Below are 24,949 nucleotides of genomic sequence, written 5' to 3' on the forward strand. Positions count from 1 at the left end.
GTGCTGAAGTTTGCAAGATAGATCTCCAACTCTTTTTATTCTGTGGCCTATTTTGTATGAGAGACAACTGTCATTACCCACTTCGTCACCATAATCTCCTACTGTTTAAGTCACAAAATGCTTCATTCTATATTCTACCAGGCAGTGCACTAAGGACCACTGGTAAGCCATGGGCATCGGTTTAAGAATTTCTGCATGATAATGTCAATTAATTAGTATGCATTTTCATATCAGTGAATATACCAACAATTAACTTACAGCAAACATTTCCAGTTCTACAGTATATAAAGTAGTGAGCGCTTTGGGGAATGAATTGTATCTTTATATATGTTTGAACCATGTTTACCACAATGGGATCCTGATCCTGACTGGCACTCTGGATGCTGCAGTAAGATAAACAATAAATAATAATATAATAATAATACTTATACATTGTATAATTGTAATATTTATTTAAAGAATGACCCATAATTAAAACAATAGAACCATATGGAAATTAATATATCCAATAACTGATATCCATATAATGTTGAATATAGAAAAATAGAGGGATACACAGGATAGCCCTTTTTGTGATTAAAAATGTTGAAGGTCTGTTGAGATTAATTTGATCTCGTGAAAGTTGTAATGCATGTTTTCAATGAAATAATATTAATTGTAATAGCTCATTACAATTCTATAGTGATTTTCATTTGAAAATCTCTAAGTGCTTTACAAATGTTAACAAATTAGGCCTTACAATGCTTTTGTGAGGTAGGTAAGAGCTATATAGGAATCACTTTGCACATCACACTGAAACACAGCCTCCTCTGAAATGGACATCAGCTGTTTAACAGCACTTAACAGCACCAAATATAACTTACTACGTTGTAAAGAAAATATCCTTTTAAAATGTATTTGTAGTAGGCTATGATGTATTGAAAGACTGGTTATCTTACTGATTTTTCTGAAGGATAGTATAATTTAAAACTAAAGCTTAATAGTATAAAATGTATGTGTAACGTTTCCCTCTGGTGTTATCTGGACCGGTGATCTGCTAGGCCACTCCAATCCTTGGACTCTGGGAGTCAGCCTTACCCTGCTCTGCTGTGAGAACCTCCACTCCTGGGCTGTTAACGCACAGCCTCTGGCATGTAAGCTGCTCCCAGCTACTTGCAAGCAAATTACACTAGTCAATATCTCTGGTCCCAGACACAACCCTAGGAACCTCCGTCTTGCAGTGTCCAGTTATGCCCGCTGGATGCTGCAAGCTTATATAAGTTCGTCAATTTAACAAAGAAATTGATATGTACCAGGGTTGTTCTCCCAAGGAGACTTTCTGACACGCTTCGAACCAAACAAACTGCTTCAGGTAGAATAAACAAACAGATTTATTAACTACAAAGATAGAATCATAGAATCATAGAATATCAGAGTTGGAAGGGACCTCATGAGGTCATCTAGCCCAACCCCCTGCTCAAAGCAGGACCAATTCCCAGCTAAATCATCCCAGCCAGGGCTTTGTCAAGCCGGACCTTAAAAACCTCCAAGGAAGGAGACTCCACCACCTCCCTAGGTAACGCATTCCAGTGTTTCACCACCCTCCTAGTGAAATAGTTTTTCCTGATATCCAACCTGGACCTCCCCCACTGCAGCTTGAGACCATTGCTCCTTGTTCTGTCATCTGCCACCACTGAGAACAGCCGAGCTCCATCCTCTTTGGAACCCCCCTTCAGGTAGTTGAAGGCTGCTATCAAATCCCCCCTCATTCTTCTCTTCTGGAGACTAAACAATCCCAGTTCTCTCAGCCTCTCCTCATAAGTCATGTGCTCCAGACCCCTAATCATTTTTGTTGCCCTCCGCTGGACTCTTTCCAATTTTTCCACATCCTTCTTGTAGTGTGGGGACCAAAACTGGACACAGTATTCCAGATGAGGCCTCACCAATGTCGAATAAAGGGGAACGATCACGTTCCTCGATCTGCTGGCAATGCCCCTACTTATACAGCCCAAAATGCCGTTAGCCTTCTTGGCAACAAGAGCACACTGTTGACTCATATCCAGCTTCTCGTCCACTGTGACCCCTAGGTCCTTTTCAGCAGAACTGCTACCTAGCCATTCGGTCCCTAGTCTGTAGCAGTGCATGGGATTCTTCCGTCCTAAGTGCAGGACTCTGCACTTGTCCTTGTTGAACCTCATCAGGTTTTTTTCTGCCCAATCCTCTAATTTGTCTAGGTCCCTCTGTATCCGATCCCTACCCTCTAGTGTATCTACCATGCCTCCTAGTTTAGTGTCATCTGCAAACTTGCTGAGAGTGCAGTCCACACCATCCTCCAGATCATTAATAAAGATATTAAACAAAACCGGCCCCAGGACCGACCCTTGGGGCACTCCACTTGAAACCGGCTGCCAACTAGACATGGAGCCATTGATCACTACCCGTTGAGCCCGACGATCTAGCCAGCTTTCTATCCACCTTACAGTCCATTCATCCAGCCCATACTTCTTTAACTTGGTGGCAAGAATACTGTGGGAGACAGTATCAAAAGCTTTGCTAAAGTCAAGAAATAACACATCCACTGCTTTCCCCTCATCCACAGAGCCAGTTATCTCATCATAGAAGGCAATTAGGTTAGTCAGGCACGACTTCCCCTTCGTGAATCCATGCTGACTGTTCCTGATCACTTTCCTCTCCTCTAAATGTTTCATAATTGATTCCTTGAGGACCTGCTCCATGATTTTTCCAGGGACTGAGGTGAGGCTGACTGGCCTGTAGTTCCCCGGATCCTCCTTCTTCCCTTTTTTAAAGATGGGCACTACATTAGCCTTTTTCCAGTCGTCTGGGACCTCCCCCGATCGCCATGAGTTTTCAAAAATAATGGCTAATGGCTCTGCAATCTCACCCGCCAACTCCTTTAGCACCCTCGGATGCAGCGCATCCGGCCCCATGGACTTGTGCACGTCCAGTTTTTCTAAATAGTCCCGAACCACTTCTTTCTCCACAGAGGGTTGGCCACCTTCTCCCCATGCTGTACTGCCCAGTGCAGCAATCTGGGAGCTGACCTTGTGCGTGAAGACAGAGGCAAAAAAATCATTGAGTACATTAGCTTTTTCCACATCCTTGGTCACTAGGTTGCCTCCCTCATTCAGTAAGGGGCCCACACTTTCCTTGATTTTCTTCTTGTTGCTAACATACCTGAAGAAACCCTTCTTGTTACTCTTAACATCTCTTGCTAACTGCAACTCCAAGTGTGATTTGGCCTTCCTGATTTCACTCCTGCACGCCTGAGCAATATTTTTATACTCCTCCCTGGTCATTTGTCCAATCTTCCACTCCTTATAAGCCTCTTTTTTGCGTTTAAGATCAGCAAGGATTACACTGTTTAGCCAAGCTGGTCGCCTGCCATATTTACTATTCTTTCTACACATCGGGATGGTTTGTTCCTGCAACCTCAATAAGGATTCTTTAAAATACAGCCAGCTCTCCTGGACCCCTTTGCCCTTCATGTTATTCTCCCAGGGGATCCTGCCCATCTGTTCCCTGAGGGAGTCAAAGTCTGCTTTTCTGAAGTCCAGGGTCCGTATTCTGCTGCTCTCCTTTCTTCCTTGTGTCAGGATCCTGAACTCGACCATCTCATGGTCACTGCCTCCCAGGTTCCCATCCACTTTTGCTTCCCCTACTAGTTCTTCCCTGTTTGTGAGCAGCAGGTCAAGAAAAGCTTTGCCCCTAGTTGGTTCCTCCAGCACTTGCACCAGGAAATTGTCCCCTACACTTTCCAAAAATTTCCTGGATTGCCTGTGCACCGCTGTATTGCTCTCCCAGCAGATATCAGGGTGATTAAAGTCTCCCATGAGAACCAGGGCCTGTGATCTAGCAACTTCTGCTAGTTGCCAGAAGAAAGCCTCGTCCACCTCGTCCCCCTGGTCTGGTGGTCTATAGCAGACTCCAACCACGACATCACCCTTGTTGCTCACACTTCTCAACTTTATCCAGAGACTCTCAGGTTTTTCTGCAGTATCATACCGGAGCTCTGAGCAGTCATACTCCTCTCTTACATACAACGCAACTCCCCCACCTTTTCTGCCCTGCCTGTCCTTCCTGAACAGTTTATATCCATCCATGACAGTACTCCAGTCATGTGAGTTATCCCACCAAGTCTCTGTTATTCCAATCACATCATAGTTCCCTGACTGTGCCAGGACTTCCAGTTCTCCCTGCTTGTTTCCCAGGCTTCTTGCATTTGTGTATAGGCACTTAAGATAACTCAACGATCGTCCCTCTTTCTCAGCATGAGACAGGAGTCCTCCCCTGTTGCGCTCTCCTGCTTGTGCTTCCTCCCAGGATCCCATTTCCCCACTTACCTCAGGGCTTTGGTCTCCTTCCCCCGGTGAACCTAGTTTAAAGCCCTCCTCACTAGGTTAGCCAGCCTGCTGGCGAAGATGCTCTTCCCTCTCTTCGTTAGGTGGAGCCCGTCTCTGCCTAGCACTCCTTCTTCTTGGAAGACCATCCCATGGTCGAAGAATCCAAAGCCTTCTCTCCGACACCACCTGCGTAGCCATTCATTGACTTCCACGATTCGACGGTCTCTACCCCGGCCTTTTCCTTGCACAGGGAGGATGGACGAGAACACCACTTGCGCCTCAAACTCCTTTATCCTTCTTCCAAGAGCCACGTAGTCTGCAGTGATCCGCTCAAGGTCATTCTTGGCAGTATCATTGGTGCCCACGTGGAGAAGCAGGAAGGGGTAGCGATCAGAGGGCTTGATGAGTCTCGGCAGTCTCTCCGTCACATCGTGTATCCTAGCTCCTGGCAAGCAGCAGACCTCTCGGTTTTCCCGGTCAGGGCGGCAGATAGATTTTAAGTGATTATAAGTCAAAGCATAACAAATCAGATTTGGTCAAATGAAATAAAAGCAAAACGCATTCTAAGCTGATCTTAACACTTTCAAAGTCCTTACAAACTTAGATGGTTCTCACCACAGGCTGGCTGCTCTTCAGCCAGACTCTCCCCTTTGATCAGCACTTCAGTTACTTGGTAATGGTGGTGTCTGTAGATGTAGGTGGAAGAGACAGGAAGAACATGCAAACGTCTCTTCCTTTTATCATGTCCTTTCTTCCCTCTTGGCGTTGCCCCCCCCCCCCCTCTTTTTCAGAGTCAGGTGAGCATTACTGAGTCTCTCCAAGCAAAGTTGAGCAAATCCCCTGGTGTGGCCTCATGCAGGTGAGTCATTGAATTGTAGGTCTCTTGCTGGACAATGGTTGTTGATGGGTTGATTGACACCCCACCCGGGCATTGGTTACTTTCCTTGATGTTCCCTCTGGGGAGCTACTATCTGACTGTTTTCCCCAACTTACAGCATGTTTTAGTGACAACCATACTACACAATTGTTATACTTCATATGCTTTAATAATATACATATATGGATAGAGAAATGACTTTTAGCAGATTATAACCTTTCCCCTGATACCTTACAAGGCATGCTTTATACGTAAGATCATGATTATATGAAAATGAGGAATATGGGGGTTACAGCACGCTTCCCCAAGGTATAGAATGTCACAGTATGCAAGCGCGCCTACCTTACCACACAATCAATAGAAGGCTGGAGATTATCATCAATTCTTATACTAGGTAGGTAAATAGTATACTGGCTAACAAGGGTCAGGCTGGAGACTCTTGCCTACATTCTCGGGGTATTACTGATCGCCATATTTGGGGTCGGGAAGGAATTTTCCTCCAGGGTAGATTGGCTGAGGCCCTGGAGGTTTTTCGCCTTCCTCCGCAGCATGGGACAGGGATTGCTAGCAGGAGGGTTCTCTGCCAATTGAAGTCACTAAAACACAGGATTTGGGGACTTCATCAGCAGAGTCAAGGGAAGGGTAGGGACAGTTTTGTGGCCTGCAGCATGCAGGGGGTCAGACCAGATGATCATAATGGTCCCTTCTGACCTTAAAGTCTATGAGTCTATGAGGTCTGACAGGACTGACTAATAAAAAAGGAATAGTTACGTAGAAACACAACCATATCATCATCTAGTTGTAATGCTCATAAGGTCCAAATTCTGCCCTCGGTATACACATATAACTCCCATTGACTTCAAAGGACTCATTTCACGATTGTATCTTATGTGGTCGTTTTGACTAGTGCAAAATGCTATCCTATCAGAATGGTAGCAGTTTACACCCACTTGGTTCTGATGTAACTGACTACATAAGGTGCAGGGCACCATTGAATTGGGCCCCTAAGCATTTGATTTTCAGAGGTGCGACAGGCCTACAGCTCCAACTGAAACCCAGTAAATGCTGAGTCCTCAGAACTTCTGAAAATCAAGTCCTTAGATGTTTTAAGGTGGGCATGGAAAACCTGGGGCACACATAATCAATTACCAATTTTAAAAATGTGGCTATCATTTTGGGATAAACTGCTGCAGAATGATGGGAAAGTAATGTTTTTCATTTGGCTTAAGTATTGTCTGGCCAGTTTTGTGCAAATATTTGCAACCCATTAAAATAGCAGAAACAGTATTGCAGTCCAGAGGGGCAGAGAAAAAAGATTAAGATCTCTTGAGATGACTGTAAATTATCTTCTTTATCTATATAGTTACATGTAATGCTTTATATAGAAAGAAGATAATTTACAGTCATCTCAAGAGATCTTAATCTTTTTCCTCTGCCTCTCTAGGCTGCAATACTATTTCTAGTTATCCATCGCAACCCAATTAAAATGGATTTCTATTGCTCATTTTACTCCTCTTTGGCTCTGAATTTTTAAAAATAACCAGTATGTTAAGTCCTTTCCAGGTCCATGTAAACATAAGTTAGCAGCTCTCACACTTTAAAAGGTGCATTGATTTGACCTGATTTTAATCAAAGCACTGAGTGAGCCTTCTGGATACATTTGTTGTTTCTTTCTTTTACACTGTTTATCTTGTAGAAAAAAAAGTATATAAACACAACTCCCACTTCTCGTTACCAGAACAAAGCATCAAAGCTATGTTTTGCAGGGACCTCACCATGAGTCAAAGGAATATATTCAGTGAAGAGGGCAGAAAAGGAGACATAAATAAATTAAACAGGAAATGTGTGTTTGTATGTATCTTTTTTTGTGTCTGTGAATGTAACTGTCTGTCTCTCTGAGTGTCAGTCACTGATGTGAACGAGCAGAAAAAAGAGTTTGGTTTATTAGGAGAGTGGAAAGAAAAAGTAAGTGGTGTCCTCTTTCAAGGGCAGGCCATTCTCCTGCATTGTACAGGAATCTCCATCATCTAGTCATCTCTTATCCTCCTGCTAAAGGATAGTTGCCTCCTACATCTTCAGCTTTGCAAGAATTAAGCACTAGCTTTAAAGCCAATGAAGAGGTATACTTTTTCATATTTGGAAGTGATTTGGTGTGGTATAATGATGGTCTGCTTTTCAGTCTCTCTGTAATACTTTCTGTCCCTGAACAGCAATAGCAGGAAAATCCTGCTCCGCTCCTACAGTTCGAGGATGGAGCATCATCTGTGGGGATGGTGCAGGGAAGTCTGGTTAGCATGCAAGAGATGTTAGGGACAGAAGGATACTTGTTACAGATGAAATTTTGGGAGAATTTGACAACTAAACTCTAACAAGTCTATACTGAACACATGCTGTCTGGGATGTTTCAAAGGCTCATAACTTGCCAAATTTGGCTAATTTTTCATGGGCACCGCACTTCCCTGCCACCAGGGCGACCTCCCAAATTTCAAGTTCCTGCTCCAAAGCATGGAAGCTTTAGAGCTTTCTAAAACAATTCTTACTCACAATTCTTTAACTTGGGCAAAATATTTTTCCTGAACTCATTCTTGGAAATGGTTGAACCATTTCCATGCTCAACCCCTCCCCCCCCCCCCCCCAAATTACACACCTGGCAAGGAAAATTTCAGCCCAAACAGTTATCTTTTGGCAAACTGATAAGTAATTTTAAAAAAAGGTCTTAGAATGGGAAGTATTGGGCAATTATAACTATCGGCATGACTGCTCATATTGCCTGTAACACACATGAGAACGTAAGTAAGGCCCTACCAAATTCACAATCCACTTTGGTCAATTTCATGGTCATAGGATTTAATAAATCATAAATTTCATTATTTCAGCTATTTAAATCTGAAATTTCACAGTGTGGTAATTTTAGGGGTCCTCACCCAAAAAGAAGTTGGGGGGGGTCACAAGGTTATTGTAGGGCAGGTTGCGGTACTGATACCATTAGTTCTGCGCTGCTGCTGGCAGTGGCACCACCTTCAGAGCTAGGCAGCTGGAGAGTGGCAGTTGTTGGCTGGGAGCCCAGCTCAGAAAGCAAAGCCGCTGCCAGTAGCAGCACAGAAGTAAGGATGGCATGGCATGGTGCTGCCACCTTACTTCTGTGCTGCTGCCTGGGCCCTCAGTCAGCAGCCGCCGCTCTTCAGCCATCCAGCTCTGAATGAAGGCAGCAATGCAGAAGGCATGGTATTGTATTGCCACCCTTACTTCTGTGTTGCTGCTGGCAGGGCACTGCCTTCAGAGCTGGGTGCCCAGCCAGCAGCCACTGCTCTCCAGCTGACCAAGTCTGAAGGCAGTGCAGAAGTAAGGGCGGCAATATCAGGACCCCCCTAAAATAACCTTGTGACCCCCCCCTGCAACTCCCTTTTGGGTCAGGACCCCCAATTTGAGAAATGCTGGTCTCCCCCATGAAATCTGTATAGTACAGGATCAGGGCTGGCTCCAGCATTTCTGCTGCCCCAAGTGGTGAAAAAAAAAAAAGCTGCGATCAGTGGCACTTCGGCGGCAGCTCTACCGCACCGCTTCATTCTTCAGTGGCAATTCGGCAGCGGGTCCTTCCCTCCGAGAGGAACTGAGGGACCCGCTGCCAAATTGCTGCTGAAGAGCCGGACGTGCTGCCCCTTTCCGTTGGCTGCCCCAAGCACCTGCTTGCTGCGCTGGTGCCTGGAGTCGGCCCTGTACAGGGTAAAAGCACACAAAAGACCAGATTTAACAGGGCGGAGGGGAGAAAGACCAAATTTCTTGGTCCATGACATGTTTTTCATGGCCATGAATTTGGTAGGGCCCTAAACATAAGCATGAAATTGTATCCCCGATCATCTTGGCTAATAGCTATTGATTAACCTGTCCTCCATGAACTTATCTAATTCTTCTTTGAACTCAGTTTACTTTTGGCCTTCACAACATCCCCTGACCATGAGTTCCACAGTTTGATGGTGCGCTGTGTGAAGGACTTCCTTTTGTTTGTTTTAAACCTGCTGCCTATTAGTTTCATGAGGCATAGGTGCCAACTCCGTGGGTGCTCCAGCTCTTGAGCACCCACAGAAAAAAATTAGTGGGTGCTTAGCACCCATCGGCAGCTAGCTCCTCCCCCTCCCCCACAGTGCCTCCTGCCTGCCAGCGGACCTGCCGATCAACTCCTTCCCCCTCCCCTCCAGTGCTTCCCATCCACCCCGGATCAGCTGTTCCGTGGCATGCAGGATGTGCTGGAAGAAGGTGGTGGTGCGGGGACTGGCCACGCTTGGGGGAAGGGGCAGAACTGTGCAGGAAGAGGTGGGGTGGGAGGAAGGGGTAGAGTGGGGGCAGGGCCTGGGCCAAAGCACAGGTTGAGCCCCCCCAAAGCAAGGAGGAAGCTGGCACCTGTGTCAAGAGGAGCTCCCTGGTTCTTGCATTATGGGAAGGGGTAGTAACATTTCCTTCATGCCAGTTGTGATTCTGTAGACCTCTACCATATCCTCCCTTAGGCATCTCTTTTCTAAACTGAACAGTTTAGTTTCTTTAATCTCTCCTAATATGGAAGAGCTTATTCTTACCTCGTCATCATTTTCGTTATCCTTCTCTGTGCTTTTCGCAATTCTAATAAATTTTTTTTGAGATGGGGCAACCAGAACTGCACACAGTATTCAAGGTAGGAACCATCCAGGGATTTATATAGTGGCATTATGATATTTACTGTCTTAATTATCTGTCCGTTTCCTAAAGGTTCCTAACATTAACAAAGTAATGCACACAACTATAATATTTATTACCTGTACCTATTTTGACAGATTAATAACAGTTGCTGGCTTTTAGAATTCACTAGCAATAAAAAATTACATTTGATCTTATCTTCATGCTGTAGATGAAGTAAGAAACTAAGTAGCAGGTGGGGCCACATTTTATGACTCACCAAGTGCATTTGGCCTTTGGCCCACAGGTAGTGCACACTTCTACTAGATTTAGGGCCAAATTCTTCACTCCTTACCCAGCCAAATCTCACATTGACATCAAATAGTGGTTTTCCTTGGGAAAGGAATGTGGGACTGAGTTCCTAATTTGTTTAGTAAACAGAGATTTATTTGTGAATTTAGTGATGGTAAAAGGAGATCATAATGGTGACTCCTAGGCACGCCTTTATATGCTTCTGTGGTGTTACTTCAAAGTTTTCCATCCAGGACAACCCTTGTTCTGAGAGCAGAAGAAATCACTGGACTATGGGATATACTTAGTCCCATTCTGTAAGTAACAGCCATCACGTTTCCGGGGGGTGTCTCATCTGTCCCAGAGGCACTAGCAGAAAACACCAGTTCCTACTGAAATTAATGGGACCTTGCTCAGGGGCCCAGAGAGGGCCCTTCCTGCTCCAGACGGGGATTTATGCTGCCTTAAGAAAAATTAAAAACTCAAGCCCTGAAATGACCCATAAACTGGCAACTGCCTGCGGCGTCCCACGGCCCTGCCTGCAGGGTCCCTCCGCCTCGCCTGCAGGCTTCCTCCCACAGCCCGGTCTCCCTGTCCCGCCTGCAGGCTCCCTCGTCCCTCTGTCCCGCCTGCGGGGTCCCTCCCCCAGCCCGGCCCCGGGGACCCGCGGCGTGGTTCGCGGAGCGACGCCCGGGCAGGGGTGGAGAACACGCTCTCTCACACTCCCCCGGACCCCGCCGAGAGCCACGTGACCCGCAGCAGCTTCCCACGTGAGATGGTTTCCCACTCTAGCGGCGGGGAATGGAAACGAGGCTGGGGTGGGGGCTCCGCGTGCGCAGTGCGGGCGCGCGGCCGGCGGCAGCAGAGGCCATGCCGGGGGTTTCCCGCTCGCTGGCGGTGGCCGGGGGAGGCGAGAGCAGCGACAGCGACGAGGACCGCTGGGTCATCGGGTTCGTGCAGGACGAGCCGCAGGTGGGGGCGGCCGCGGGCTCCCGCCGCTCTGCCCAGTGGGTGCTGGGGCGTGGCTGGGTTGCGGGGCGGTCGGGAGCGCTTCCCTGTTTGGCCTGCGTGCGCGGCGCTCATCAGTTGGGCCTGGGGTTGCCAACTTCCCCACTGCAGAAAACTGAACCCCGTTCGCCTGCCCGCCCCTTCCCTGCTCACTCCACCCCCCTCCCTTCCTCGCTTGCTCGCCACCATTTTCACTGGGCTGGGGCAGGTGTGGGAGCGGGGTGAGGTCTCTGGCTGGGGATGCAGGCTCTGGGGTAGGGCCAGGGATGGGGGTGGCACTTACCTCAGGGGGCTCCTGGAAGCGGCCCATGTGGCCCTGCAGTCTCCTAGGCCAGGGGTGGGCAACTTTTTAGCCCAAGGGTCACAGCTGGGAATTGATATTGTATGGCGGGCCATGAATGCTCACAAAATTGGAGTTCGAGTGCGGGAGGGGGTGAGGGCTCTAGGGTGGGGTGAGAAATGAGGTCAGGGTGTGTCTAGGGGGGCTCCGGCTGGGGCAGGGGTTGGGGTGTGGGAAGGGATACAGACTCTGACTGGGGTGCGGGCTCTGGGGTGGGGCTGGGGATGAGGGGTTTGGGGTCCAGGAGGTGCTCTGGGATGGGGCGGGGGGGTTGGGACGTAGCAAGAGGCTCAGCGGTACAGGCTCCGAGCGGCGCTTACCTCAAGCGGCTCCCGGAAGCAGTGGCATGTCCCTTTTCCGGCTCCTACACAGAGGCGCGACTAGGCAGCTCTGCATACTGCCCCATCTGCAGGCACTGCCCCTGTAGCTCCCATTGGCGCGCTGGAGAGGGCCATTGGAGTGCATAGGAGCCAGAGCGGGGTTATGCCACGGCTTCCAGAAGCTACCTGAAGTGGCCCCCAATCCTGCGCCCCAGCTGGAGCACCAGAGCAGGGCCATGCCATTGCTTCCGGGAGCCACATGGTGCGGACCTTGGCCCTGCGCCCTGACTGGAGCACAGGAGCGGGGCAAGCCCCAGATCCCGCTCCCCAGTGGGAGCTTGCGGGCCATCTTAAATGGCTTGTAGTTTGCCCACCCCTACCCTAGGTGCAGGGTTGGCCAGGGGGCTCTGTATGCCATCCTCGCCTTCAGGCGTTGCCTCTGCGGCTCCTATGGACTGTGGTTCCCAGCCAAGTGGACCTGCGGAGGTGGCGCTCAGGGCGGGGACAGCATGTAGAGTGTCCCTGGCTCCCCTGCGCCAAGGGGCCACAGGGACATGCAGGCCGCTTCCAAGAGCTGTGCAGAGTCAGGGCAGATAGGGAGCCTGTCTTAGGCCCGCTGCACTGCTGACCAGACTTTTAACAGCCCAGTCAGCATTGCTGGGCATTGCTGACTGGAGCTGTTAGGGTCCCTTTTTGACTGGGCATTCTGGTAGAAAACCGGACGCCTGGCAACCTAGTGAGCTGCACCGCTGCTGCACACGTGGTTCGCTGGGTACAATGCGGGCCTTGCTTCGCTATAGAGTCCTCCCGTGGTACCAGCACTGGGAGCACCCCATAGCAGCTGTGGCGTCCCATGCGTGGCCTGTGCTGACCCAGCAAAGCCCATAAGTCATCCACCCTCTGGATCACAGCCATCTGTCAATAGGGATGTGGCTGAGGATTTTCTCCCCTTCTCCACCCTTTTCCCCCCCCCCACATTTCTGCCTTGTTTGTACATTATTTGTACGTGGTTTTGGAAGTGCAGCATGCTGTACAGCTAAGTGTTAAATAATCTCACAGCCTTATCCTGAACCCACACAAAAGTTTCCATTTGAATTAGTGACTGTGGGAAGTTTTAAGATAATACAAAAAAATCTTATTTCTGTTTTAAGAGTATTAGGTATTCGTAAGAAATATAACTTCTCCTAACTTCTTATTTCTAATTTTGTTTTTATTTAAATAAAGTGTAATTGTTTATGTACCAAAATGATTTTAGGAGCAGCCAGGACATATCACTGTATTGACAAACGTGAATTTATAATGATGGGGAAGAAAAATTCCACTCAATTGAATCAGTTTTGCCTTGGAGTTTCACCACAGTTGAACTGAATATTATAGTGCTGGGGTCTTGGAGGCTTCTGGCTGCTCCTAGCAAATTGGTATTTTTAAGATTCCTGTGTTTTACAGGATTCAGACTTAAAGTTCAAATCTATTCTGAAAAGGGACTTTGTCACATTAACTTCAGTGGGGCATCTGCTTAAGGACTTTGAATAGGCATGGAAATAAGCACCTGCCTAAATGCTTTGCTGAATTGGGACCATTTTAAGGATTCAGTAAATATTTTGAATGAACAAAATTGCTAATCTGTGGGCTATTGATGTAAGTTTCTGTTGTTTAGACCAGTGGTTCTCAAACTTGGGCGGCCGCTTGTTCAGGAAAAGCCCCTGGCAGGCCGGGCCGGTTTGTTTACCTGCCGCGTCCGCCTGTTCGGCTGATCGTGGCTCCCACTGGCCACGGTTTACCGCTCCAAGCCAATGGGCCACCCTTCCTGCAGCCCCCATTGGCCTGGAGCAGCGAACCGCGGCCAGTGGGAACCGCGATCGGCTGAACCTGCAAACGCGCCAGGTAAACAAACTGGCCCGACCCGCTAGGGGCTTTTCCTGAACAAGCGGCCGCCCAAGTTTGAGAACCACTGGTTTAGACTTTGCAATATGGGTGACCAGTTTAATGGTTTGCTTTTTGTGCCCTGATTACTATAGCTGAGAGGTGGAGTGAGCTATTGATTAAATATTGTGAATGCACATCATGCACTTAAGTTTTTTTCACTATCACTGGCTACATGGACGCTTCTCATGTTGCTGTGTAATAAAGAGGCTTCAACACTAGTGGGTTGAAAATGTGTGTTTAGCCTCATCAGACGGACCAACTCGGAAGCTTTTTTGTTGAGTCCCTCACCCATCCGTCTTGCTCTACTAACAGTATCAGATCTGACACGCCCTTTGTCACATTCTTTCACTACTGCCTATGTGCTTTCTTCTGTACCATTCCTTATGCACAGAACACCTTTCCTGAACTAGCTCACAGAGCCACTACTTTCTCAGCAATTAAGTCCTTTCTGAAGACCCTCTGAAGACCTTTGATACTAAGTATAACTGAAAATTTTATGACTAATAATGGCAACATCAGGGAACCATTGAAAATATTGCTGATGTTTAATTCACGTGGGGGTGGATAAAAATCAATGCTTTTTTGAAAAAATTAAAAACTGATTTTTTTTATTTTGTTTTTTAAATTATAAGTTTTTTCTTGCTTAAAAATGAACCTGTTTAAATTGAAATCTGATTTGAATACAAAATATAAGGCCTAAACTTATCTCTTAAAACATTTGAATTAAAAATAGAGGCTTATGGATTCAGTGCATTTATCAAAAACTTAGAGTTAAAGGCTGCTTTTCTATGAAAGAAAGAAATTGGGAAAAAATCCAACTCTTGAGGTCAAGCTTCATAAATATGGTGTGATAGATTATGTATTGAATGAAGGGCTTGTTTTATTTGATACAAATTTGTATATGATATTTTGTGTATTTAATTAAATTATAATTACCATCCTAATGCAACTTCACATAAATCATGAGCAAAAAGTTAATTATCTAGTAGATAAGCAATATATCACTTATACATTTTAGTATTCTAGACAATGTTAATGATCTGAAAATATCAAGCTCTTTTTTTTGTAAATCAATATATTTTAGTAGTTATATCAACCAATAAGAAGGTGCCTTTCTTTAGAAAATAACTGCAGTACAAATGGAAAACTTGATTAAAATCAATGATTGAAATCTAGGCTTTCCTCTTGGTAGTTTAAATCAGTCCACCCTGATTTTCATAGAAAAAATTTTTATATTGTAGCTTTAAAGATGTGGTTGCAAAGTGCCTTATGTTCTTAATGAGATCAGATGGGTGAGGTAATATCTTTTATTGGATCAACTTCTGTGCTATTAATGTAAGAGTGTACATTTCCAAACTCAAATGTTGGGATTGAGGATATAGAGTAGGAGTAATGCCTAGTGAGACCACTACTTAAATACTATGTGTTGTTTTGGTGTCTGCACTTCTAGTAAGGATGTTGAATATTGGAGATGTTTCAGAAAAGAGTTTAAAGATTTAAGACGTGGAAACATGAGGGACTTAATAAACTAAATTGATTGTGTTTTGGGAAGTGAAAGTTAAAAGGTGGCTTGATCAGTGTATAAATACTGACAAGGGGGAGAAGAGCTCTAATAGAAGGCTCTTTAGGCTACCAGACAGACTTTGGCTGGAATTTGAAACTGGAAATTGGATGCAAACTTTTGACTAGTATGGTAACCTTTCACTGAACAGTTTAACAGGGATGTGCTAGATTCTTCATCTTCTGCAGTCTTTAAATCAAGATTGGATGTCCTTCTAAAGATATACTCTAGTTTACCACTGTTTAGTGAGCTTATTCCAGGTATTACTGCGTGAATTATCCATAGGCTTTGCAGCATTTGATTTCTTTTTAATAATTTCAACGGATAAGATCAGTGTTTATTTTTAAGCATTCTTTTTTCTGTGTTTATCTATTTAAATGTTCAGTTGTTGGGAATTACCTATTTGAAAATTTTGATTATTATTAGAAATATTTTTCGTTGGTTTGTGTATACGGTGAAATCAGCATTTACCAATAAATATCTACTCCTTCCAGGCCTAATTATCAGGTCAGGCTATGTTTCTTTAAGGAATAATGAATGTTAGAAAACTAGGACATGCGGAGTTTAGGTGACACTTACCACATGCTGTGACTGGAAACAAACAATAACGAAATATTCATGGTTCCACCCCACCCCAGTATTCTGCCAGCACTTCCAGTAATAGATTTGTGGTCAAAAAGTGCTTTAATTATATCTATGCAACCACATTAGCCTTGGATTCTGTTGTGTATGCAAGTGTAACTGACAGCATAAGGCTAGGCTTGCATGAGTGTGACAGGGTGTACGAGCCCCACACTGCTGAGACAATGGTAAAGGGGTTGCTCTGGACACAGGAAGCCATGCCCCCCTCACCTCTGCTGGGTAGGGAGGGCTCAAAAGGCAGCACTCAACTCAATTTGGGCTGACTGAGCAGGAGAGCAGATGGGTCTACAGTCTCCTGCAGAGAAGCCACTGAGGTTCCCAAAGGCTGGGACCAGGCCTTATGGTCAAGCCACCACAGACTTTTCAGGCACAGGGGCTGTGGACGCTGAACCGCCACAGACAAGAACCCCAAAGGGGACCTCAAGACAGACCAGCAGATGATCTGAAGCCGGGGTAGGAAGTGGCCCAGGGACTAGGCATGGGACCCCTGTCTCCTAGCTTGTGCAATGTAAATGTGATTGCAGAGCCATTGTCCATTATTTTTGAAAACTCATGGCAACCGGGGGAGGACCCAGACGACTGGAAAAAGGCTTATGTAGTGCCCATCTTTAAAAAAGGGAAGAAGGAGGATCCGGGGAACTACAGGCCAGTCAGCCTCACCTCGGTCCCTGGAAAAATCGTGGAGCAGGTCCTCAAGGAATCAATTCTGAAGCACTTAGAGGAGGGGAAAGTGATCAGGAACAGTCAGCATGGATTCACCAAGGGCAAGTCATGCCTGACTAACCTAATTGCCTTTTATGAGGAGATAACTGGGTCTGTGGATGAGGGGAAAGCAGTGGATGTGTTATTCCTTGACTTTAGCAAAGCTTTTGATACGGTCTCCCACAGTATTCTTGCCAGCAAGTTAAAGAAGTATGGGCTTGATGAATGGACTACAAGGTGGATAGAAAACTGGCTAGATTGTCGGGATCAACGGGTAGTGATCAATGGTTCCATGTCTAGTTGGCAGCCGGTTTCAAGCGGAGTGCTCCAAGGGTTGGTCCTGGGGCCAGTTTTGTTCAATATCTTCATTAATGATCTGGAGGATGGCGTGGACTGCACCCTCAGCAAGTTTGCAGATGACACTAAACTGGGAGGAGTGGTAGATACGCTGGAGGGTAGGGATAGGATACAGAGGGACCTAGACAAATCAGAGGATTGGGCCAAAAGAAACCTGATGAGGTTCAACAAAGACAAGTGCAGAGTCCAGCACTTAGGACGGAAGAATCCCATTCACTGTTAGACTAGGGACCGAATGGCTAGTCTGTTTCAGTTCTGCAGAAAAGGACCTAGAAGTTCCAATGGACGAGAAGCTGGATATGAGTCAACAGTGTGCCCTTGTTGCAAGAAGGCTAATGGCATTTTGGGCTGTATAAGTGGGGGCATTACCAGCAGATCGAGGGATGTGATCATTCCCCTCTATTCAACATTGGTGAGGCCTCATCTGGAGTACTGTGTCCAGTTTTGGGCCCCACACTACAAGAAGGATGTGGAAAAATTGGAAAGAGTCCAGCAGAGGGCAACAAAAATGATTAGGGGGCTGGAGCACATGAGTTATGAGGAGAGGTTGAGGGAACTGGGATTGTTTAGTCTGCAGAAGAGAAGAATGAGGTGGGATTTGATAGCTGCTTTCAACTACCTGAAAGGGGGTTCCAAAAAGGATGGATCTAGACTGTTCTCAGTGGTACCAGATGACATTACAAGGAGTAATGGTCTCAAATTGCAGTGGGGGAGGTTTAGGTTGGATATTAGGAAAAACCTTTTCACTAGGAGGGTGGTGAAGCACTGGAATGGGTTACCTAGGGAGGTGGTGGAATCTCCTTCCTTGGAGGTTTTTAAGGTCAGGCTTGACAAAGCCCTGGCTGGGATGATTTAGTTGGGAATTGGTCCTGCTTTGAGCAGGGGGTTAGAGTAGATGACCTCCTGAGGTCCCTTCCAACCCTGATATTCTGTGAATCTATGATTCTAAATTGTTTCTTTGGACTCTGGGTTGGAACCCAGTGGAGCAGGGAAGGCCTGAGTTCCCCTATCCTTGGCTGCTGACTCTCGCCATTGAGTGACGTAGCTGCTGAATCCTGCCGCTGGGCGACACAGTCAGGAGTATTGTCACTAGGCGGTATTGCCAGTCTTGGACTCAAAGTCCCTTTTGAGAATGGATAGCCTTGCTATAGGAACTATCAATTCTGTTGTGCAAGCAAGAAAATAAATCTACCTCTCCACAAGCTGTGTTGGTTCATAAAAATCTCATTTTTAAATTCTGTACGCCAGTTTGGTGGAATGTGCTAGGAGAGTAGATCTATTGAGTAAAGAAGTGCCATTTTTACAGGCATACATGTTTCACTGTAGAACTGTATGTAAATTATTTTCCTTTCTGTGCTGTCACTTTCTCTTGCGTTGTCCTTATCAGTAAATTATAGTAGAACTTAAACAGATCCTGACAATTATTCGGACCAAGATAAAGGAAAGAAAACAATGATTTTTCTTCTACTTCCTTCCCCACTGTGCCTTCAACAGCATGTTGAAAATTGAGTAGAAAAAATGTTTATTATGAAGTAACCTGGCTCTGATTTTATTTTCTTGCCTATTTAGCAATTTAGTAAAACATTACAGTTAGAAGACAAGGATGAAACATTAAAGAAAGCTTTGAGTTCTGGGGATGTGTCCATGATTGAAGAACTTTTAAATTCAGGTGAGAAAAGTGGATTGTAAACTTACATTTTCCCAAATTCAGTAAATTTAAGTTAATTTGAAGACCTTCTAAATTTCTCATTTCAAAGGAGTATGGCTAAGCCTGTGTATGTGTAATCAAACATTTGTAAAACAGTATAGACTCTATATTTATTCAAAATGTAATTACAGAATCACTATCTCCTTATGAGTGGGTCACCATCCAGCATTGCCACAAAGTCATTAGTTTGCCAGGAATAACATTGTGTACCATAGCTCCGATGTTCAGGGTTCTTGATTCATTGGTAAGGTTTTCTTTCAGATGGAATATACTAAGCATGCTGTATAGTATCCTCTACCTCCTTACATTTTGTTCTCTTAATATTTTTTAAAAAGAGAATACTAGGTTTGCAAACAATGTATTGTAAATTTGCAAGGGAGGAGGGTTAAATTGAGGGTGGGAATTCAGTGGTTCTTGCTTTTCAGCTTTTTTTATACCTATCCTGGTTGGAAATTGCACACACACTCACTCACCAGCATGATTGTGCCTGTGGTCAGGACTGGCTCTAGGCACCAGCAAACCTAGCACGTGCTTGGAGCGGCACAATTTCAGGGGCAGCATTCCAGACACCTTTTTTTACCTTGGGGTGGCAAAAAACCCAGAGCTGGCCCTGCCTATGGTCTGCTTCTTGGGCTGTCCTGGCAACAGTAGTTTCAGATTGCTAGATTGTCTGATTCTAAGAGGTCTAAATCTTGAATCAACTTGTGTGATATTTTTCACTCTTACAAATTTTGCTTAAAAATACTAGTTTGATTTTAAAATGGCTTCCTCACTTAGAAAACATTTCCATTAACCCAGTATTTGGACATGGCATCCTTTATTGCAGTATCCAGGGCAGTTAGAGTGGTCAGTCATGAGCTACACAGATAAATTAACCTGCCTCATTGTGATCTTCAGAAAATTGTGTTTCAACAGAAAACTGGAGTATAGTAGCAAGGAGTATCTGTTCTGAGAAAATTAGTTTAATTTCTGGAAAATTGTAGCTTGTTGGCAAACTCAAGGGTTTTTTTTCAGATATTAAACTGGGTGATGTATCTTACTCTTTTGAAAATAAAAACTGCCAATTTCTTGACCACAGTATGGCATTCATTTTAAGTAAAACACTATTATGGCAAAATTGGTTGTTTAAAAGGAGGAAGCAAATTAACATCACTTTGAATGAAATGTTTGTGACGTCATACTTTGTGTCAAAGCTTTCTTTGTTGATAGGTGGAGCTGATTGTGAGTGGTGCCTATATAGTTAGGGTTGCCTAATGATTTACATTATAAGCCTCTGTTTCTAATGGCTTATAACTTTGGCAGACTTTAACAATTCAGTCTGAAATTTTTGATGTTGCTGTCTGCCACAGGCTGAATTCTTTTTTGAAGTTTTTAGCAAAAATGGTATGGCTGTTTCTGAGAATGGGTTCAATGGGAGGTGAGGAAGTAGTCTGGACAATGTTAAATTTGTTCCTCAGTTTCTTTGAAGAGCTATAGTATAGGAACAGTAACTCAGTTTGGTGAGGAGTTGGTTCTGGGATCAAAGAGGTAACTTTGTTGATCCAACTAGATTTGCTCAGTAGAACTTGTTAGAGGCATATTCGCAAGATGCAGCCTGAGGAGGGAAGTGGGGGAATGACAGCTTTGAGCCAAATTCTGGGCCATTGCAGTCCATGTCATAAACTAGAGCAGCCCATGAGAAATTACATATAATCTAAATGTTAATTTTGCCTCAGAAGTAAATTTGGCAACGTGATAGAGAATCCATCCAAAGGTTTTTGGAGGTGTTGCTGTAACATAGGGGTGAAGGGGACTCTGTGGCTATCACATTGTCATAGTGTAGGGTAAAGTTTTGTGTTGGCGGGGGAAATGAGTAGATAAGCGAACAGGCAATCTAATAGATCTTTATCTTTTATGTAAAGTACATTTTTTCATTTTGATGCAGTTGACTGCATAGATGCTACAGAGAAAGTTGCCTTCGAAATGTATGTAAATAGGGTGAATAAAAAAGTGTGTAAATACAGTGGACACACCCAACTTAGGGTATTAGATAGAATTAGTTCTGTGTCTTCTGTCCTCAGAACAGTTCTTGGGGCTATACTTGATTCCTTGGGTATTGCAAAGAAGAAAAAAGGTCTTAAAGACGATGGTAGCATCTTTTGAGAACTTCAAAATTAGGCTTTTATCATCACAATTTATTTCAAATCAGTTTCTTTTCATGAGACTTAGACTACAGACTTGAGTGGTCTTTATAATTCCTATTTGCCTTCTTGCCCCATTTTCTCTCACATCCACAAAGATGGAAAAAATTGATTGCTCTGCCACCTCTGCAGTGGCCAATAAGGCTAAATTCTCAGAGTTCATGAAGTTTTTAATACTCTCTTCTGTACTTCAACAGTGAAGACCTACTGAGTCCAAAAATTCTTGTTAAACTTGGGCTAGATCTTGGTGTTTCTGCATTGCTGCTGAGAGAGAAATTATGTTCAGAAATAGTAATTAACATCTGAGAGCCACACTGCACATTGACAGAGTATGCAGGGATATGATTGTTTGAGGACTGTTGCTCTCCCAGACAAATAAGACCAGTGACTTGCATCTTTGAATTCTTACAGGACAAATTAACTGAGTCTGAATATGAACAGATTGTGTGCTAAAGTTTATTTTAGGAATGGGCCAAACAAATCTGTCTGTACATCCTTTTGATTTTCATAGGTGTCAAGTAACTTGAATCTCTTGAAGATAAGAGTCCGTACGTGGAACTTGACCTTAGTGCTTCAAGCATTACCTCATTCACCTTTTGAACTTCAGGTCTCATTTTCTGTCTACAAAAGTAGCTTTCCTGTTGATAGTAACATAAGTTATCAGAATTTTTGACAAAATGCTACTAGAGGAGCCGTATACTCTACTGTTAACAGAGATAAAGAAGGTACTTTTATGCCAAGTGTTGCCTCTGGAGGTGAATCACAGATCTTTATCTTTATATTGCTAGAATCCAGCTAGTTAAAGAAAAACCTCTGGCACAACCTGGACATAATAAGCACTAAAAACAATTGCATTAAAAGGGCAAAGGAAAGGTTTTGTTTTGTACCTGAGTTGCAAGATGGATGAGAAATTGTGTACATAAAGCATAAAAAGTGGGATGTCATTATTTTCCATAAGAAGGATCCCTGGAGTACACAGCAGTCTAGGGAGAGGGGCTATTGAGGCCAAGTGAATTAAAGCCTACAGCATTTTCTAGGGCAAGGGTGGCCAACCTGTGGCTCCGGAGCCATGTGCGGCTCTTCAGAAGTTAATATATGGCTCCTTGTATAGGCACCGATTCCGGGGCTGGAGCTATAGGCGCCAACTTTCCAGTGTGCTTGGGGCGGGGGCTCACTGCTCAACCCCTGGCTCTGCCACAGGCCCTGCCCCCACTCCACCCCTTTCTGCGCCCTCCCCTGAGCCTGCCATGCCCTCCTCCCTCCCCCCCCAGAGCCTCCTGCACACCACGAAACAGCTGATCGGGAGGTGCAAAGAGGGAGTGGGAGGTGCTGATTGGCGGGGCTGCCAGTGGGTGGGAGGCGCTGGGAGTGGGGTGGGGGAGCTGATCGGGGGGGTTGCTGACGTATTATGGTGGCTCTTTGGCAATGTACATTGGGAAATTTTGGCTCCTTCTCAGGCTCAGGTTGGCCACCCCTGTTCTAGGGAGTGGCCATTAAAGTTGTCCTTCAGGAGGCACACAGCAGCAGGAGCAGCTGTGAGGTGCTATGGAGGGCCCACCTTTCCTTCTTTAGGAGTCAGTAGCTATAACTCTCTCTGCTGTTTTGTATGGTTAAAAGATTGACTTGTGAGTAACTTTGTGGAGGATAACATGATAAAAGTTTGCTAATGAGTAGGGGTTAATTATACCTAAGCATTTAATAGCTATATTAAATCAGGGCTAGAGAAAAGAGGAGGATATGGGTCTAAAAATGAATATTAAAGGAGAAAATATTGCAGAAGTCACAGGCTCCATATGATGTGTACTAATCTCTTCTCCCTCTGCTTCTTGCATGCCATTCTCCATTCTTCCCTCCCCCCCATTATTGTTTATATAGCTTGTAAAATATATATTGTTATATATATTGTTTATATAGCTTGTAAAACCTTTTGTGAAGGATTAGTTTGATTCTTTGTAAGGTTCCTTGCACAGTATTGAATGCTGTAAAACAAATATCATCATCATTGGCTGTTAAATACCCTTCTTATCATAGCAGTATATAGGACAGACAAACCACGTGACCAAGCTATTTTAATATATAAAGCAGCAACATGGTCAGACCTGCACTACTCAGCAGAGACAGCATTTGGCTGAAGATTAGGACATGCTGTAGTTCCCAGTAAAACCAAGAGTTGAGTCTAAAGGGACTTAAGTCCCTGCAGAGGGATGAGGGACTTCATGTCATTTTCTACCAGGAAAATGTAGACTTTACCTTACCAAATTATTTGGAACCAATATAGCTGACTATCCCTGAATACATACTCGAATGGCTTACCCAAACTGCCACTGATGCTATCACGGCAACACTTGTTATTTTTAGGCACTAACTCAAGCAGAACTAGCATGTGAATGTCTACTTGCACTGAGAATTACATCTCCCAGCTGCTGTGTAGACATACCTTCTGAGTTAAAAGTGCTGCCAAGATCTAAACATGCTTTTTGTTAATAGTGTACAGTATCTTGAAATCAATCCTCATTTTTCATTCCTGGTGCCACCTTGTACCTCTCGTCCTCTTTCCTTTCTGTCTCTGATAGGAGTATGAAACAATTTGCCGTCAAGATTACAAGATTCACTGTTGTTATCCTTTTAATAGTATACGTCGAACATCTTGGCTCTTCATAATCTAGGTCTAATTCAGCATTCACATTAGATCTCAATCCCAGCCATACGTCCTTACTTTTCCTAATGGGTTCCTGTGACTGTTGTAGGCTTCCGAACTGGCTTCACTTTCTTTGACTTGTGTAATTCCATACAGCAATTGTCCATTTTTTTGTTTCTTTTTCTGGGAGTCCCCACCCCAATCTGGAAATGGTCTGTTCCTCATGCAGCTGTTAGATACTAGTAGCTTTGTCCCAAGATGTCTGTTAGGAGTTTTTCTCTTCTCTCTCCAGTCTTTAGCTACCTTAATGGCAAATCAAAGCTTCCTTGCAGTGGCTGTACAGTACGGTGTACCATGAGGTGGCTCATTCAAAGTGGTATAAGTTTCTGCATCCCTGACAGATCTGTCTTGTGCCCCAGTGACAGTCCCTTGTTTCTGTGCCACCTTTCACCATTTCCAGAAAGGGAAAGACCCCTACACAAGAGGACATGGCCTTCCTTGGCCAGGCACTGACCTGGTAGTACCTCTCTCACTTAAAAAAGCCAGGCTACAGACGTGAAGAGGTTGATAGTCCCTGGTATTATTTCTTAACACTTCCCTAATTAGGTAATTTAATTCTGCTTTTTGAGATGGTGGTGAGGGAAGACTGACCAGCTGTGTCCCTTCCTTCTTATGCCACCCTACAATACAAGTTTCAGCACTGGGGTTTGAGCATTTCCACTCCCTTCCTAATTCTTCTTGGGGTTTGAAAATTACTTTTTGAGGAATTCTTTTCTTGCATCTTATTTTTAAAATATTTTTCTGAGGCACTTTTAAATCTTTTGTTGATCATCTTATATTATGTATGTCTTGAGAGCTTCTCCTGGACAGTTGCAGGGCCTGACTGGAATGTTAAGAAGGTAGCATTTCAGTTTGTCAGGACCTGATCTGTAGTAGCCAGATACAGGGCCTGGCTTGTGCTTTGCCCAGCTCCCCTCCAGGGTCAAAATCTTAAATAGGGAAGTAACACGAGTCTTATGCTAAGAAGCAAAGATTGAACAGTCAGAAACTTGCATAAATGATGGTTTTAGAGAAGCAGAATTACAGTTGGGTAATATTTTTCTCTTGTGCATGGGAAATGATTAGTCTAGAACAATGGTTCCCAAACTTTAACAACCTGTGAACCCCTTTCACTAAAATGTCAAGTCTTGTGAACCTCCTCCTAAAAATGAACATTTCCAGGCATTTTCTCCCTTACCTCAGCATAAATTATAAAAGCAGTGATCTTGGAAATATAAACTTTGTTTTTATGACATGCTTATTACACACTATTAATTTTTATATATTAAATATTTTGTTTAAAAATATTTATTAAGTATTTTTATTACATTATGAAAATGGCAACACTCTTCCAAGATCTCACTTTTGTAGCT

The 24,949-nt window shown here is 44.5% G+C and overlaps 1 protein-coding gene across 1 annotated transcript in view; it reads left to right on the forward strand.

The window, feature by feature from the left end:
- Positions 1–11,025: 11,025 nt before the first annotated feature.
- ASZ1 (ankyrin repeat, SAM and basic leucine zipper domain containing 1) overlaps positions 11,026–24,949 on the forward strand; it is a 104,238-nt gene continuing 90,314 nt past the window's right edge. The window contains exons 1-2 of the mRNA XM_054016184.1: positions 11,026–11,127; positions 18,581–18,680. Coding sequence (XP_053872159.1) covers positions 11,026–11,127; positions 18,581–18,680 — 202 coding nt within the window. The remainder of the gene's footprint in view (positions 11,128–18,580; positions 18,681–24,949) is intronic.

The sequence above is a fragment of the Malaclemys terrapin genome, chromosome 1 (assembly GCF_027887155.1).
Source record: "Malaclemys terrapin pileata isolate rMalTer1 chromosome 1, rMalTer1.hap1, whole genome shotgun sequence".
In the NCBI taxonomy this organism is placed as follows: Eukaryota; Metazoa; Chordata; order Testudines; family Emydidae; genus Malaclemys; species Malaclemys terrapin.